Here is an 18,688-nt window from a genome sequence, read left to right on the forward strand (position 1 = left end):
GCGAAACACAGTCGCTTTTTCTGCACCCACCCTGTGCCCATCCTTTCCCACGACCTCCCTAACGCAGCCCCCAACCCCAGTCCTGGGTTTTGAGGGCGATTCTCAGAGCCAGACAAGAAGGCGCCTGGAAGGAGGCAGTAGGGTGCGCTGAGCAAGGCCGGGCGGTCCTCTAGCTCCGGGTGCAGGCGGGCAACGGCGGAAGATGCGAGGTCGGCGGATCGAGCCAGCTGAGCCGTGGGCGGTGCTGCAGTGCTCTCTCACCGCCTGCTCCCGCAGCCTCGGCCCCACGGCTCCTGTGCCGCCCTAGGTATAGATGGATGGCTTCTGTATGAAGAAATTGAGTTTCAGGGTATGCGTGACTATGGGTTCTCTTGTTTCTCTGTCTTTCTTCCTGTGTGTCTCTCTCCTTGTGTCTCTTTCTCCCTGCTTTTTTTTTTTTTCTCTCTGTTTTTATGTTCTCCCTTTCAATTTCTGCCTCTCTTTTCCTTCTCTACCCCTATCTCCAAGTTTTTTGTTCATCTCTGTCTTGAAGTGATCCTTTCCTAATGCACAGCTCTCTCCCTGCCTGGTAGGACCCAAGCTCAGTTAGTCCCTTCTCCAGGTGTTCTGGCTGACCCTTATGCTCCCCGTAGCTAAAAAGTTGGCTCCCTCTCAAGTGCCTTTCCTGAAGCATGTTGGGTTTCTGGAGGGGACTCCTTGTGAGATTCAAGCTGTCACTACATCAGCACCCAGGGGTATGAAGTTTGTGTTTGTGCCAGAAGGAGGGGTGTCTGTCTAAAGCTGCAGCCTGGTATGGCCCCTCTGAGCCTCTGAGCATCCCTAGCACCTGTTGAGTATGTCACCTCTAGATGTTTGCAAGGCCAAAAGTGCTTCTGGGCAGCCTTCACTTTGAGGTAATGCTTTCAGGAAGAGCCTGGGCTGTTGTAAGCAAAACCCAGAAGCACTTCCTTTACCTCTGAGCTTAACCTAGAGAACCTGAGGAGGCAGCGCTGCAGGGAGGATGAGGCCAGAAGTCACCTGAGAACCACAGGCGCAACTCACCGTGTTTTTACTGGAGCTCTGGGGGTTGAAGGCACATTTGCTGTTTGACATTTTAAAAATTATTTTGGTGCCTTCACTTGGAGCTTGGGAGCTTGCAGATGGGCCTGCCTGTCGAAAAAAGAGTGAAATCTTAAAGTCAAGAGAGAGCTTGCAGACTAGGCTGAAGGATTGTGTTTGCTGAAAAAGATTCCAGGGGGAGCTGATTCCTTCTCTGGTGTGTGGATCTGAGGCACTTGCAAGAAAAGAGAACGCTTGCCTTATGCTTAGTTCCCCCGTTCCCTGGGCTGGGAAGGAAAGGAACTGAATGCCAGCATTAGCAGTGTGGGTTGGGACCAAAACCATTCAGAGAAAACTCTGTCATTTTCCTCTAATTTGCAAATTGCAGCTATTCATGTTGGATTGAACAGCGGAGGGAAAAGAGCCCCCAGTTTTCACCTGCATTTATTGAGAAGAGGCTGGTAGTAGGAGGGATGCACCAACTTGTAGCTTGTGCTGCAAGCTGGATATAAGCTTTGGTGTGAGCATCCTGGTTAACCACTGCCCATGTTCAAATATACAGAGATAGATTCCAACAATCTCTTCCCGCAGCCTTATTTTTGCGTGTGATCTTAGAAGCTCCTGGCATGTAAGTCCAGTCCCCAGTTTCCCAGCCTCTGTAAACCTGCAAAATGAATAGAGAGAATAGTGGAACACAGACCCATTGTTCAAAGACACAGTCACTTTAGGGAAAGAGGAAAAGAACGGGTAGGTGAATCTTCTCTGGGATTGCAGGGTTCAGCTCAATGAAGACTGTCCTGTATAAAAGAAACTTCTCTAAATGGTTGAATTCTTAGCTCTCCAGAGATCTGAGTTTTCTTTTCCCCAGTCCCTGTGGGTTGCTGTGGGGAATGTGCCAAACCTATCATTTGAGATAAAAAGTTATGGTGAGGTAAGCTTCTAGGCTGGGGGAAGGAAGACTTAGTGACTGAAATGGGGGATGCTAAGCACTGGGGGGCAGGAAGGAAGAAGGAGCTAGTAATGGATGTAACAAATGCTGCAGCTGCCGGCAAAGCCTGGATTGAAGTTCCTTCCTGAAAATGAGGACCCGGGCAAGAACGACCACTCAGATGTAAACAGTGTCTCTGACTGGGAATTCTCATCTGCCTGCCGGTGGGCCAGAGCTGAGCAAGTCCTTTCTCTCCTCTGTATGCACACTGAATTGGTTAGTAAGTGACGTGTCAGAGGACAGAAATCATATTCAGTGGATCTTTCAAATCCAGGAGTTTGAGGCTAATGAAATTAGTGTGTGGCCAGGGCTCTGCCAACTAGAATTAAGTCACTGCAGCCACACTGCAATGCATTTTCAGCCTGAAGGGAGCATCAGGGAGGAATTTCGGGAGATTTGTTTCTGAGCCTGTACAAAATAATACTCATAATGCTAAGAAAGATTAAATGTAAATTAATATTGACTACGAGTAACATATTTAAAAAATAATCGCCGAGTGGGGGATGGCTTAAAGTGGAGAGATTATATAATATGGTGTCCAAAGAATAAATCTCCCCTGACCACTGTTTCATGGGCTATAAGTAAGATATATTACAATGGAAAGTAATGGGAACGTTTTTAGTCAAGGCTTCGCTGCTATTGACTTGAGAGCAAATACTCTGAGAGTATAAATTACTCTTGCTATGTGCTGACTCTGAATGAACAATATTTCATGTGCAGTGACATGGTCTAAGCTATAGACTTGGAATTGAATGGCATCTGTTTCAATTGTTTTGTTCTCTCAAGAGCAACTAGATAGAAAAAAGTGGTCAATTTGACCCTTGTGGGAGCGTGTTGCAAATCTAAACCTGTGTCCCTCATACCATAAATGAAATACATTTGTAAATTTGTAAGTGTTTTCTTTCTGTTCATTGATGCTTGAGTATAATCTCAAACTTTGGGAGCAACATTTTATACATAAGTAGTTGGTTTTCTTCCTTTCTTCTTTCTCTTTCTCCTCTCTCTCTCTCTCTCTCTCTCTGTTTCTATCTCTCTCTCTTTCTCCATCTTATGTAATTGGATAGAACTGGGCACCTAGGATGATGTGGTGTTACTATAGTGGGATTTTTTTTTTTAAAAAAAAACAACTCTAACTTACCCTTTTAAAAATTTCATAAATACAGGTGTCAGTGCCATTTGGAATAGTCTCTATAACAATTTCTGTCTCCACATTTACTGTGTTTCAGCAAATTTACCTAATAGATGGTGAGTGAGCAATTTTTAAAGGGGCATTTTTTAGAAGAGCGGAGAGGGAAGGAATAGAGACAGGCACATACTGGATTTGAAGTTACCTCCACGTGTATTTTATGTATGTATACCCATACAATTAAGAAGTCTTTGGATGTTTTATCTTCAAGAATAATTCAGATAATGGATTACTTGAATATCATAAACATTTAGGGTTTAACAGATTTGTTACATATAGACGTTGTATCACGGATTTAAAAGACCATAGCCAGCGGGCAGCGGCGGGCGGAGCGACCGAGGGGCGGCGCGGGCTGGGCGGCGGGTGCGGGGGTCCGTGCTTCCTCGCGGTGGAGGGCTGGGGTTCGCCGAAGACGCCGGGTTGCGCCGCGTTGCCAGGTTACCGAGCGCGTGCCCCGCGCCCGCTCTTCCGCCCGGGCCGCCCTCGGCGCCGCCTTAGCCGCGGTGCGGGCTGCGCCGGGCGCCGGTTCCGCGGAAGCCTGGGTCGGGCGCTGCGTGCGGGACTCTCGTCGCTCGTGGACGGGGCGCGAGCGCGCGGGGGACGTAGGGCGCCGACCTGGGCCTCCCCGTCGCTCCGGCTCCGCTCAGGGCGCCCGCTCAGGGGCCTCCGGCGCGAGGCCCCCTTTGTGGTCAAGATGGCGGCGCCCAGGCGGGCGGCGCCGAGGTGAGCTGGAGTCGGGCCCGGAGAGGGGCGAGTCTGCCACGCCCAGGACTTGGACCCGGGGCAGGTCTCCCGTCTCCAGCGGAGCGGCAGGTGAGTGGGCGCGGCCGCGCGTAGGTCCCTCTCGTGGGGTGGTCAGCTCTCCGTGCGTCCGCAGACTTCTGTCGTCTGATAGTCAGATCTGGGGTGGCCCAGGTTGGAGGCGAGGGTGCTTGATTGGGGAAACCTGAGGGGTTTAAGGACTCTATTGGGATCGTTTCAGACCCCAGCAAGAAGCTGAGCAAGTTTCCTCTTGACTCTCTTCCCGGCTAAGTTTTCTCCTTTCTCTGAAGGCGCTAGCTTTTCTGAATCACCTTGTTACCCGGGGGGATACAGTTGGTGGTTCTGACCGTGGAACGGAGGACCTGGCGCGGGGAAGCCTGAGCTGGTTCTAGTTACTTTGTTTGCAAAGCACTTGTCTTGTCTTTGGAATCTTTGTGTATGTAACCAACGTTGGGAAGAGCCAGCGTTTTCTCCTCCAAAACACTGTGAGGGGTAACTTTTTATACGTAAGAAACAAGATGGCGTTCACATCCGTCTCTTTTCCAACCACTGAGTTTTGGTTGTGTTTCCTTTCTTTAAGTTTGTCTCGTTCTGAAGTGATAACAAACAAACAAACAAAAAGACCATAGCCAATTACACAAAGTATACTCTAGTCTCAGTCCTGCCATTAATTAGCTTAAGTCATTTAATTTTTCTAGGCCTCATTTTTCTCGTGTGATGTTTTTTCTTTGAAAAGTATAGTTTCTAGAAGTCTCTAATCTCTGTGTCATAGTTCAGCTTGGAGAAAACCTGTTCTTATCCAAACTCCATGACATTGTATTTCCAGCTCCAACTTTGGACTTTGAGTGAGTTGGGGGCAACTTTTTCAGGATATTTTCACACAGCTTTTTTAGTTAATACCAGTCTAGCTGACTTGTCATACTCAGACTTTCTTCCATATTCTTTTACCAGTGTGTTCCTTAGTCATATATATAAAGACTGTTGTGGGCAAAATGACCTCCTGGGTCAGCTTACTGCATGGTCATCGACACAGGGCAGGGAGTAAGATTCTGTGGATTTTACAGAAGCAGATACAGGTTTCATTATCCATGTCCTCTCCCCTTTCATCTTACAAAAACAGCAGGCTTTTCTTGGAGAACTGCCAGATAATGCCATCCTGCCTCCTCACGGGCCCCGGGGATGAACTCCAGTAAAGCAGGTGATTGGCTCATGGGTAGGCATCTGACCTCGGCTGAGTCTATCAGACTCCTCCCCAGGACTTTTCTCTCAGAGAAAAATGGAAGAATTGTCTTTTCTCTCTGGAATTTCTAAGCTGGGGAGATATGACTCTGGGACTCCCAGTGACCATCCAGCACAAGAAGAGACTTTCTGTAAAATAAAGTCTTGCAGAGGTAAGCAGGGCTGAGCGATGGAGAGAGAGCTGGAACCCTGCTGATACTCTGGAACTTGCAGATCCAACTGTATCTGAATATGGCTGCATCCCTGAATTTCTAGTACTTGTTTGTTGAGGTGGTTGTTGTTGTTTGGTTTTTGTTTTTAAATTTCCTTTGACTATTTTGAATTTGTTTTCAGTAATGTGCATTTGAAAGCATCATAGCTAAAAGAGCTAATTTCCTACATTAATGTCAGGTTTGCTGAGTGGCATTCCTTAAGTGAAAAATAATATCCGCTATTTTCTTTAAATAAAATCCTTCTAGCTCAGGTTTGAGATATTCAAAACTCTGCCTCCTACCCCCCTCTTTTCCAACATTTACTATATCACCTTGAAGCATTTGTGACCACATCTTTCCCATCTAGACGCAGTTGAGAGAGAGAGCAAAGACTTCTGATATAAACTGCAACCTATACGCCTCCTACCTGGAAGCTTTAGAACATACTTGATTCTTGTCATTAAAGCAAATCTTTTGTTGTTGTCTCCAGGGCACAGAAGCATTTTCATGGCATAATGGAGTACAAAGTACATTAAGCCTAACTCTACTTCTCACCCTCTTTTACTTTAAATAGGCAGAAAAGAACAATCTCAAACACATTTTCCCAACAAATAAAATACATATACGATTATGTTTAGAAGACGTTTATGCAACACATAGTTAGACTGATTAATTAATGGACCTTTCGCCAATTGGCACAGTAAATATATATGTTCAATGTGCTTAATTAAAAAGAAGACAATAACATATTTTTACAGGTTAATTATCTGAGAAGAGTATTGTGCCAGCACACTTGATGCTACAGTATTTCATGTTTGACAGGTAATCTTCTTTCAATTATATTTACTGCTAAATGTTTCTTGGATCAAGCTATTAAATTATAAGGTCAAAAGTAAAATGATACGAAATTACAATGATAAAGGGACACATATCCCACTTTATGAGAATAGAAGTTCTAATTTCTTTTCAATACTACTAGTAGTGACCACAGTACTAATTTGAGCCCTTACTATGAGCCACTGTGCCCATATGCATTTAGTTCTTACAGTAGTTCTGCAAAGGGCATATAATAATCCACACTGCAAAGCTGAAGAAAGTGATTCTCATAGCTGAAAGTCACATAGCTGGTGAGTGGCAAAGTCTAGATTCAAACTTAGAGTCGTCTGACAATGCCCAGGTTGTTGACCACTATGTACACTGCTCAATTGTTGCACCAATAAAGAAGTGCTTGAAATAATTATAGATTTGCCTACCCTGAAACTGCAGTGATTTAAAGACATCAAAGTTGCCAGTTGCTTAACCACATCTACTTACAGTAAGAAATTACATTTTATTTCATTTCTAAAACAAGATTAATTCTGCAGGCCCATAGAAACTTGAGCACACAAATCCTACCTCCAAATGAAAGATGCTTGTTTTCCACTATTCAACAGATGGCCCTGTACAGAGGCAATAAATATATAGTAGAATTTTCATTCAAATAAATGAGAAGAGAGGTTTCTTCTTGTCCTGATTCAGTGCCCATCATTATGGATTATGATGGCTCTTCCCAAACTTTACTTCATTCACTCCACTCTTTCTACAAAACTCCAGTAATGGAATCCATCATTCAGATATATGTGCAAAGCGAAAGGACTGTATTAATACAGTTGCTGAAAGTCAAGTTGATAGAGCACGGGAAATACATCCTAATAAATGCAACATTAATGTTTGTGTGGGCCTTGGAGTTAGCGGTAGAAAAATTTTCAGTTTAATGGAATATTTTGCCTCTTGCTATGGAAGTGTGGCTTAATAGTCTTGTAATTGGTCATTTACAGAATCCTCCATCTCTGGGTTTCATGCTTTCTTTACTCTGCAGCTGTTGATTCCTTCTCTTGTTCTGGATGGAAGATAGCAACGAAGCCACTTCAAAGGGCTCAGCCTGCCTTTTTGTGTTATTGTTTAGATGAAGATATTTCCATTTATTAAAGCACACTATTTAAACATTTTTATCATGTTTCAAAGTTGACTGTGTTCTGAAGGTATGAGCACAGGCAGACATAATGGGGGATGTTTTCCAGGAGAGAACATACCCTTATCAAAGGAATTATCAGAATTTTCATGTATGGATTGAGAATCAAATTCTGGAGTTAGACCTGAATTTAAATTCATACTCACAACTTATTACCAGTCTCATCTTGATCAAACGGTTACCACACTTCTCATCAATTTCCTTATCTTTGAAAGCGGAATAAGAGAAGTATGCCTGGTGGAGTTACACATAAAGCTCATCTGATAGAATATTCATAAGGATTTTGCACAAAATATACATGGATATATTTTAGCACCGAGTTTAGCATGCGATTCGTCTTCAATACATTTAAGAGCTATTATTTTATTATTATTATGCTATCGTTAAATATCACTATTACTTAAATGTCATTATTGCTAAAATTGCTGTAAAACTACCGCAATAACCCATGATGAATTCCCCTCTTCTGTTTCCTTTGTTTAAATGGAAAATATATATATAAATCTAGACAGAGAACACTTTAGTGATCCTATTCAGTGGGGTGAGAATTTCCATGGCACTGATTAAAACAAATCCTGAATTGCATGGACTTAAGATAGCAGAGAGGGGCTTCCCTGGTGGCGCAGTGGTTGAGAGTTTGTGACCCGATCCGGGAAGATCCCACATGCTGCGGAGCGGCTGGGCCTGTGAGCCATGGCTGCTGAGCCTGCGCGTCCGGAGCCTGTGCTCCGCAACGGGAGAGGCTGCAACAGTGAGAGGCCCGCGTACCGCAAAGAAGAAAAAAAAAAAGATAGCAGAGAGGCTAAGAGATTTGAAGTTAGACATCCCCAGGTGTGAATTCTACTGTGACCCTCTTCTAGCTCTAGAACCTTGAGGAAGTTACTTAAACTTTCTGAGCTTCACTACTAGTTTCCTCATCTGTATCTTTTTCAGGACTATTTATCAAGCATCTTCCTGTTCTCTATGCTTGGACGTATCAATGAATAAATCAGACAAGAGCCTTTGCCTGCGTGCTCCTTCTTGCATGCTTTCTCCCTCCTTACACTCTCGTGTGGAAACGGATGTTATAAATAAATTCTGTGCTTTGTCACAAGTTGACGGGCGCTACGGGGTAAGGAAAAGGATGTGAAGCTCACTGAAGAGGCTTGGGTTGGGAGTGCTGGAGGAGTGTACAGGTAGGTTCCGATTTTAAATAGGGTAGTCAGGGTGGATTTTATAAGTTGACATTTGAGCAAAGACTTGAAGTGAGGGAGTTGTCAGAATGTATGATGGGGAGACCACTCCCTGGGAGCAAGAATAACCAGTCCCCAAACTCTAAGGCAGAAATATGCCGGGCAGCTTGGAGGAATATCAAGGAGGCCACCCTGGCTGACTTAGTCAGTGGGGAGGAAGAGACAGCAGGAGGGCTGGAGGTCGGATATGTGATGGGTTGGATTGGGTAAGTCCTGGGAGGCCATCACATGCATTGTGTCTTTTACTCTAAATGTAGGCAGCCAGGGGCAGGATTTTAGCCGAGGTGTGGCATGAACTGTCTCTTGTTTGAAAAGCATAACTCTATCTGTGGCCTTGAGGATGTGGGGAGAGAGTGGAGTCAGGGAGAATCTCGGGAGGCAACTACAGGATCCTCGAGGTCTATGCTGGTGGCCTGCACCAGGCTGCTAGCGGCTGGTAATTCTCAGAAGTGGCACATTGGGAAGGTTGTGACAGCATTTCGTGGTAGATTGAATGCAAGAATGGAAAGGAAGAGGGAGTCAAGGGTGAATTCGAGATTTAGGGCCTGGGAAACTGGAAAGGTGTGGTTACTGTCACCCAAGATGGAAAAAGTTTGGGGTAGAGCATGTTTGGGGGATTAAAGACCAGTTTTGGAGGTATAAGATTTGAGATGTTTTCGTGACGTCCAAGTAGAGATGCTGAGTACACAGTTGGATACACAAGTCTGCAGTTCTGAAGAAAGGTCTGAACTAGAGATACACTTTAATACAATGGAGATATTAAGAGTAATGACATGGAAGCGCTATTTTAAAGATAAAATGAAGTCATGCAATTAGCACTCTGTCTTCTCAAAACATTGAATAACTGTTAGCTAAAATAATTACCTGAAATGAAAAAATACCTATAGTTTGTTTTGTTGTTTGCAGTAAAAGTGAATAAAATGTCACAATTATTTTAATAGTATTTGTGACACAGTAGTTTTAGTTAAGACACCATGACTACAAACATTTACAAGAAACCTTTCCGTCTCCTACTTTTCACTCTGATAGGGTACTTGGAACCATATTTTGTAAGGTTTAAGTTAGTTGCCATAGGGTACCTCTTTAATTAGAAGTAATTCTGAACTGTCTAGTTCCATGCAGTTTTATATACATATATGTATAATTATTATTTTATGATTTATCAAACTCAGTTGAAAATTTGCATCACTGATATACATTAGAATTTAAGCATTTACCCAGGTATTCAAGGGAAAAAATGTACTTGTCTTGTAATTTCCATAGGGGAAATTACACATCTTCCCTTCACTTTGCAATTGAATTTGCAATTGAATGCAGGGGAAATACTATCTTACTGGTCTTTGAGTTCCCCTTAGCTATCTGCAAGTCCTTAAACAGCCTTTGTGGCTTAACCAAAATTCTCTTCCATCTTCATTCCGCTAACAGATATTGGTCTAAGCATGTACTTATACTAAAAAATGCATGACCACGTTGTCTCTACACATCTATAATTTTATGTTAACACTATCATTATGTAAGCTATACTTGAATTGTAATTATAACAGATTTTATGTCAACACACATCCATTTCTAGTGTTCATCTGGTGTTCAAGGGGAGAGCAGCATGTCGTAAATTTTATCAAAATATAACATCTGAAGAATAGAACAGAGGGTAATTGTGTAATTCTGTATTCACTCTAATTAAGTTCAGTGGAGTTGGCATAATAGAATTAAGATGAAAAAAAAAAAAGACATTGAGGTACCATGGCTCCCTCTCCTAACACACCCTTTTTATATCCGAGAGCAGAGACTCAGCACCTTTCTGTACAGAAATGGAGACAGGAAGAGGCCAGAGGATGAATGACAGGCACGAATGAGGTGGAACTTTGAAGAGCAACATGGAAATGAAATAATTCTTTTGTATTTGGTAGGTGGGGAAAATGTACCAGCGTGTATGCCTACTGGGACCACGTTTTCCAGAACAGTTAAGCCCAGTGTCAACTATGCTGTCCCACCTTCCTCGTAAGTAGGAACATACTGTTACTTGAATCTTTGCTTCCTGTTTCTTGATACCTGGTTGAGAAGATTATCACAAGAACTGCATCTTGTTAGCAAATACACTGTTTTGAAATGATTGACACTCACTGAAGAGTGGCAGCTCCAAGCTTGCTCTCTCTTGATCTTGGAGTATTTAAGTCTGGAGTGCAGGAGTGGGTTATGGGGAAAGACCATTGGAATTCTTATGTCTTCAGCATAATGGTTATAGCATAATGGTTAGGAGTGTAGGTGCTGGTTCCAATCTCTGCTTTCCACTTGCTAACCATATGAGCTTGGGCAATTTACCTGATTACCTGAACCTCAATACTCCTGCCTATAAAATGATGTTAATAATATTTCATCCCCATAGACTTGTTTTCAATGTTAAAATGAAGTCACTTACACCAAGCACTTAATACAATGCCTAGAGCATAGTAAAGTCTATTATTATTACTATTACTACTACTACTATTATTATTATTACTATCACGATGCCAGGTGCTATTTTTCCTATGCCTTATTCCATTATCTTCTGCCCTGTTCCCCCATTTCTGTCTTGTTGCTGTACAAGGGTAGGTTTGTCACAGAGCATTTTCTTTCCCTAGTGTCTGACTCTTAGTCATCAAGGTGACTGGTCCATGACCCCGGCATTCATTGCTGCTCGTTGAAGCAACCCATTTTGAGAAGGGGAGTTGGATATTGATGCCAAGTTGGGTCAAGGAGAGAGAATTTTCTCTCTTCTGCACTCAGAGAGCTAAGTGAAATATTCAGGCCTCAGAAGGAGAATCAGGCAAAGGGCAACATGCTTAATTTCATACCTTAGTGATTAAGAACAAGTCAGACAGGCTGGATTTGAACTCATTTCCGTCATGTACTGACAACGGGATCTTAGGTGCTTTTGTAACCCGTCTGAGGCTCATTCATCACCTGAAAGAGACGAATAACATTATCAGAACCTAGTGTATAGCCTCGTTGTAATAAGTGAGTAAATCCTTTTAAAACCTTCAGCACGTTGTTTGGCATATAAACACTTAATAAAATTTAGCTTCTTTGACTACTACCGCTGCTAATATTATTAAGTAGCTGAGCAGATCCGAGGCCCATTTTTTTCTTAGATTGCACATAATCATTTGGACAACCAGCTCACATTGATCAACCGTTGCTTATATATAAACCCCCATGAACCCAAAGGTGCTTTAACTCTCTCCCAGTCAGAGCCTGTTCTGGGGGCAGAAGCAACACCGGCACTACCCCCGTCATCTTTGCCTTTATTGTCACTACACTCGCCTGCCGTACTGAGCACTTTCTGTTTGCCAGGCACCAAATTTAGCCCTGCGTATGCACTATATCATGTAGTTCTCACACTCCACTCAGGTGGGAGACATTATCGTCATCCCCAGTTTTCAGGTAAAGACGCTGAGGTGTTGGAAAGGTAAGAAACTTGACCCACAGCAAGAGATGGAGCCGGAGTATTCAAACCCTTCTCTCTGACCTCAAGAACCCTTAAATATTAGCATACTACTACATCCTGGTAAGAAAATCTGCTTCCAGCCACTCTGGTGAGAGTAGAAATGATTCTCAGTCCCCACATTCCTCTATTGCCCATGCCACCCTAGCCTCAGGACTAGGGGGGAAAGGAAGTGATCTCTTCAAAGAGCAGCCAAAGGGAACCTACTCCCTTCTGCCTTTTCGTAATCAACTAACCAATATTTTATTTCCTTCTTAAGAGTCCCCACATGTTCCTTTTGGTACTTAGCTTGGCCTTTTAGAATTCTGACATTCTGTACGTGACTCATCCACTGTATTTCATGTTAATTTATTGAGGTCAAGTATAGGGTCTTACTCATCCTGAAGTCCAGTTATCCCCTGTCACATCTAACTCTGTTCTCTTCTTCTTGTAGGACATCTGCAGGTATTTATTTGAATTTTGTTGAATTGTTCTCATCAATAGTACATTAAAAGTTATACAGAAAGTGCTTTCTTATAAGGAAAACCATGTAAATAGATTTCTAGCTCTTTACTTTTTATAGCACTATTGTAGAGATTTTAGATCTCCAGGTAATACTTTTTAGATTGAGTTCTTCATATCATCTTATTTTTACATATAATGATAAATCTGAGTTTTCTCTATCAAACCTCCGAGACTTCACTGGCTTGTAACTTAGCTTGTTGATTATGTGTTGTTGACTTTTCCATTTACAATGATATTTGATCCTGGTAAGGATGGGGCTGGGTGGGAAGGTACATCTTAGGGCCATAAATTGGTTTTGTAGAGAACTAACATAAAGATCTAAAGCCTCATCATATTTCTGCAGAACTCATGAATCATTTTATTATAATTCCATTCATTCAGGGAGTATAAAACCATTTTCCAATTGTTATTCCTAATTTGTTCATCTTCTCTTCCTTAGTCTTAGTGAGAAGAGAGCAGGCTGAATGGAAGAAAGTCATTATGACCACTGGGGCCCCTAGGGTAGGCATCAGTCCCAGAGTTTTGTTTTCATCTCTCCGCTATTAATATTGGCTAATGTCTTGAGTGCTTACTTGGTGCAAATTACTTAGCCGACCATGGCAAATGGATTGTGTCATTTCATCCCCTGATAGTCATACAATTAATGTATGTATTATTATGATATCCCATAATGCATACATGGAACAGAGCCTCAGAAGTAGTTATTTGCTCACCAAAATATGGTAGATGTGGAATTTGGACTCAGGTCTGATAGACTCCTAAATCACTCCTAGTGATTTTTACCACTAAATTAAAGTTGTATACCTCTGGAGAGTAGATAGTTTCTAAAATTTCCTCAGCTCTAACGTTTTATAATTAAATTTTTGTCTGATGGCAAGCTTAACAGTTAAGATGGGTAGGAAGGAATGCCAGCCTGTTGAATGGAATTTCCCTGAAATAAGCCTGTTTTATGACACCAGTTCACTCATTCATTCACTCAGCATGTATTGAATGTTTGCTCTGTGCAAAGGCATTTTAGGCATCACAGTGGAGTGAGCGCCCCTTCCATAGACTCTCCTGCAGCACTCAGAGAAGTCTTGGACTGGTTTGCCTGTTATGGAATGGGGCTTGGTGATAGAAGCCTGGTTTGTCCTCCACTGATATAACTAAGACATACTCATATGAGTTTATAGGCATCTTGAAGCCGTGGGATAGTAACACACATGAATCTTACCATTTTTGCCTGGGATTAATGATATAAAGGCTTTGGATTTGGGTATGGAAAATGGGTGCAATTATGGGCGTGTTGGTTCTACATATATATGGACATCACGTGTCATCAGCCTGCAGCTACCTGCCATTCCTCACTACTTCTTTTCACAAACCAAACAAGTACCTTCTTATCTCTCCTGTGGATAAGCTCTTGACAGTGGCACTAGGGCCTCCCTCAATAAGTACATCATTGGCTAAACCAGTGCTTTCTCAGATATGCTCATTGAACAGCCCTTAAGGTGGACTGACATTCCACTGCCTAGAATAGAATATGGTGTTCTTTAGAAATCGGGGGGAAAAAATAGGCCACCAGATGTACTTTCTTTACTTTAAATTGTTTATATATATATATATATATATATACGAACAATTGTTATATATGTGTATGTATACTTGTTCATATATATGAATGATTTAAAATTGAAGAGAGATATATATATACACACACATATATATATGTATATTTAAATTTTGGCTTCTGTTAGCAAGTAGTAAATTAAATGATTAGCAGATCCATACTGCAGGGAAATAACCAATCAGATTTCATTCAATAGCTTGCTTTTTTGTAGATTTATGGTTGTGATTTTATATCTGCAGGTATGTTTGCTGAAGAAAATATTTCTACCACTTTACGCAAAATTAAATTCATTTAATACCAATGCGGCATGTCTCAAATGTCTTAATACAGTTTTAATCTTTAATCGCATCAGAAGTATGGAATTAGAAACATACCCCAAAATCATTTGAAGATATAATTACTTTCATTTCCCTTATACTTTTGAGACTTTTGAAAAATAAGTATTTAGTTGTACTTATCTGTTTCTGTCTCTCTAAGGATAGCAAACACTGAAACACAATTATTTTTAAAAGTCAATATTAAAAGTATATTGTCCAAGATGATCAAAACTAAGGAAGTGGCAAAGAAATTCAAAAATTTAAACTTTCAAAGGGTGCTTTTTTTGTGAATGTGTAGTACTTGTTCTTCTGAAGGAATTAATCTTTTTAAAAATTTAATTAACTTATTTTTTATTGAAGTATACTTGGTTTACAGCATTGTGTTAATTACTGCTGTCCAGCAAAGTGACTCTGTTATACATATGTATATACATTCTTTTTCATATTCTTTTCCATTATGGTTTATCACAGGATATTGAATATAGTTCCCTGTGCTATATAGTAGGACCTTGTTGTTTAGCCAATCTATATATACCAGTTTGCATCTGCTAATCCCAAACTCCCAGTTCATCCCTCTCCCACCTGCTTCCCCCTTGGCAGCCACCAGTCTATTCTCTATGTCTCTGATTCTGTTTCTGTTTCATAGATAGGTTCATTTGTGTCATATTTTAGATTCCACATATAAGTGGTATCATGGCATTTGTCTTTCTCTTTCTGACTTACTTTGCTTAGTATGATAATCTCTAGTTGCATCCATGTTGCTGCTGCAAATGGCGTTATTTCATTCTTTTTTTTATGGCTGAGTAGTATTTCATTGTATATATGTACCACATCGTCTTTATCCATTCATCTGTTGATGGACATTTAGGTTGTTTCCATGTCTTGGCTATTGTGAATATTGCTGCTGTGAAGATCAGGGTGAATGTGTCTTTTTGAATTATAGTTTGGTCTGGATATACGCCCAGGAGTGGGATTGCTGGATCATGTGGTAGGTCTATTTTTAGTTTTCTGAGGAACCTCCATACTGTTTTCCACAGTGGCTGCACCAACTTACATTCCCACCAACAGTGTTGTAGGAGGGTTCCCTTTTCTCCACACCCTCTCCAGCATATGTTATTTGTAGACTTTTTAATGATGGCCATTCTGAGTGGTGTGAGGTGGTACCTCATGGTAGTTTTGATTTGCATTTCTTTAATAATTGGCAGTGTTGAGCATCTTTTCATGTGCCTATTGGCCATCTGTATTTCTTCTTTGGAGAAATGTCTCTTTAAGTCTTCTGCCTATTTTTTTGATTGGGTTGTTTGCTTCTGTTGTCATCAAGTTGTATGAGCTGTTTGTGTATTTTGGAAATTAAGCCCTTGCTGGTCGCATCATTTGCAAATATTTTCTCCCATTCTGTAGGTAGTCTTTTCATTTTGTTTATGGTTTCCTTTGCTGTGCAAAAGCTTGTAAGTTTGATTCTGTCCCCTTTGTTTATTTTCATTTTTATTTCTATTGTCTTGGGAGACTGACCTAAGAAAACATCGGTATGATTTATGTCAGAGAATATTTTGCCTGTGTTCTCTTCTAGAAGTTTTATGGTGTCATGTCTTATGTTTAAGTCTTTAAGACATTTTGAGTTTATTTTCGTGTGTAGATAGGTTCATTTGTGAAAGGATGTGTTCTAACTTCACTGGTTTATATAAGGCTGTCCAACTTTACCAACACCACTTGCGGAAGAGACTGTCTCTTTCCCATTATATATTCTTGCCTCCTTTGTCAAAGATTAAGTGAGGTGTGTGGGTTTATTTCTGGGCTCTGTATTCTGTTCCATTGATCCATATGTCTGTTTTTGTGCCAATACCACGCTGTTTTGATTACTGTGACTTTGGAGTACTGTCTGAGTCTGGGGTGGCTATGCCTCCAACGTTGTTCTTTTTCTTCAGGATTGCTTTGGCAATTCTGGGTCTTTTATGGTTCTGTATGAATTTTAGGATTATTTGTTCTAATTGTGTGAAAAATGTCATGGGTAATTTGATAGGGATCGCGTTAAATCTGTAGATTGCTTTGGGTAGTATGAGCATTTTAACAATATTAGTTCCTCCAACCCAAGAACATGAGATGTCTTTCCATTTCTTTGAATCATCTTCACTTTCCTTTATTAATGTCTTACAGTTCTCAGCGTATAAGTCTTTTGCCTTCTTGGTGAGGTTTATTCCTAAGTATTTATTTTGGGGGTTGTGATTTTAAAAGGCATTGTTTTTTTACGTTCCCTTTCCGATATTTCATTGTTGCCATAAAGAAATGCCACCAATTTCTGTATGTTAATCTTGTATTCTGCTACCTTGCTGAATTCGTTTATCAGTTGTAGTAGTTTTCATGTAGAGTCTTTAGGGTTCTCTATATATAGAATCATATCATCTGCATCTAATGACAATTTTACCTCTTCCTGAAGGAATTAATCTTGAAGTTCTACTAAGACTTTTGGGATACCTGTTTTAATGAGCCATTACTTCCTGCCTGAGATTGCACTATGCACCAGAGATTCTAGAATTAGCATAATAAAACTAATAATGCAAACAACAGCAACAAATCTTCACAAACCTTCCTTGCAAGGAAGTAAAGTCCACTGGAAAAACAGACAAGTGAAACACACATTCAAAATGGCAGTGATTCTCAAACATTTATGTGCTGAAAAATCATGACAAGCATGATAACCAGGGCAATTACTAGACCCCTTCTCCAGCTGGTCAGGTGTAAGGTCCTGTAACTCAATTTTTGGTGAATGCCTCCAGGAGAGTCTGAGACAGATGTTCTCAGTTGTCGTCAACCTTTAGTGTGCATCAGATTTGCCTGAGAATATTGTTAAAACACAGATTGCTGGGCTCCAGTGCCAGAGTTCTAACCAGTTCCCAGGTGTGGCTGATATTGCTGGCCCAGGGACCACATTTTGAGAACCACCTTTCAAAACGCTGCAGTATGCGGTTGTGTGTGTTGTGAATGAGACGGCCCAGAGAACCAAAGGAGGGCAAAGGGACTCTGCCCTAAATTAGTCAAAGGTAACAATAGCAGCTAGAATTGATTGACCCAAGAAAAAATTATAAGAACTTTACCTGCATTTGCTCATTTAATCCTTTCAGTAAGGTACATAGGTGCTACTTAGTGTTCCTCTTTTACAGGGGTGTCCAGAGAAGGTAACTACTTTGCCCGCGTCCTAAACTGGTAAGTAACAGATTAAGAATTCAAGTCTAGGAAGTCTGATTCCAGAGCCCACACCTCTACCCTTTCTGCATGTAGAGAGGAGTAAAGGGTTGTCAGTGAAGCCTTCCTGGGGGCCCTGGCCTCTGAGTGTAGATAGAAGGATGAGTGGACATAAAGATCATTATTTGTGTGTGGTGGGGGTAGGGGAGGAAGTATGAGGGCTTCCAGAAGAGCCCGCCCTCCCCATACATCTGCTATAAGCAAGTCTGATGATCAGGAGTCCGGAACATGAGTATGACTATGGGTTACTGAGAAGGGTTCTACAACCCTGAGGTTAGAGTTCTGGATCAGTTAGTAGGTAACAGAAAGTGAATGAGTGATTTACCTTACTTTCCACGGGTAGCAGGAAGTTTGGAGATAGTCCCTCTAGCGTTAGTCCAGCTGCTGAAGGGCATCACCAGGGGACTGGGTTGCTTCGCTCTTCCAGCTTCCACATCTCTAGCACGTCCACATAGCTTCAAAGTGACCCCAGAATCTCCAGTAGTGTTCCAACAATTTGGGCAGGAAGAAAGAAAAGGAAAAAAAAAAAAAAGAAATTAAGTAAGAAAAAAAAGGCAGTGTCTAACTCAGAGAGCAAATTTTTTACCACAGATGGTCAGCAGACTTGCACTTAGATCTCATCAGCTCGGATTTTAAACTGGCCACCTTAGCCTTAAGGATAATGGGGTCTCCTAAACCAGGGCTCTGATAGTAAGGAATAAGGAGAGAGTGGTACTGATTAGCAGTGCCTGCTGTCCCAAACAAATATTATCCCCAAACTATTTTTTTTTATCCTATATTTTACTTTAAAGAATGGAGGGGAAACATTATGTATCTGTAAATAGCCTTTTAGAAAGGGTACAATTATATAGTTATACAACCCCCTGGAGGGCTCCTTTCTTCTAAAA

At 41.4% G+C, this 18,688-nt stretch overlaps 1 protein-coding gene across 1 annotated transcript in view; it reads left to right on the forward strand.

The window, feature by feature from the left end:
* The first annotated feature begins 202 nt into the window (after nt 1-202).
* The window catches only part of LOC149743889 (uncharacterized), a 114,639-nt gene continuing 96,153 nt past the window's right edge, over nt 203-18,688 (forward strand). Inside the window, exons 1-3 of the mRNA XM_089906090.1 lie at nt 203-295; nt 3,515-4,025; nt 10,558-10,648. Of these exons, the coding sequence (XP_089762216.1) occupies nt 203-295; nt 3,515-4,025; nt 10,558-10,648 (695 nt within the window). The remainder of the gene's footprint in view (nt 296-3,514; nt 4,026-10,557; nt 10,649-18,688) is intronic.

The sequence above is a fragment of the Delphinapterus leucas genome, unplaced genomic scaffold (genome assembly GCF_059928025.1).
Source record: "Delphinapterus leucas isolate spDelLeu-1000000601 "Yukka" unplaced genomic scaffold, BTC_Dleu_Yukka2 spDelLeu_asBTCV2_sq61, whole genome shotgun sequence".
NCBI lineage: Eukaryota > Metazoa > Chordata > Mammalia > Artiodactyla > Monodontidae > Delphinapterus > Delphinapterus leucas.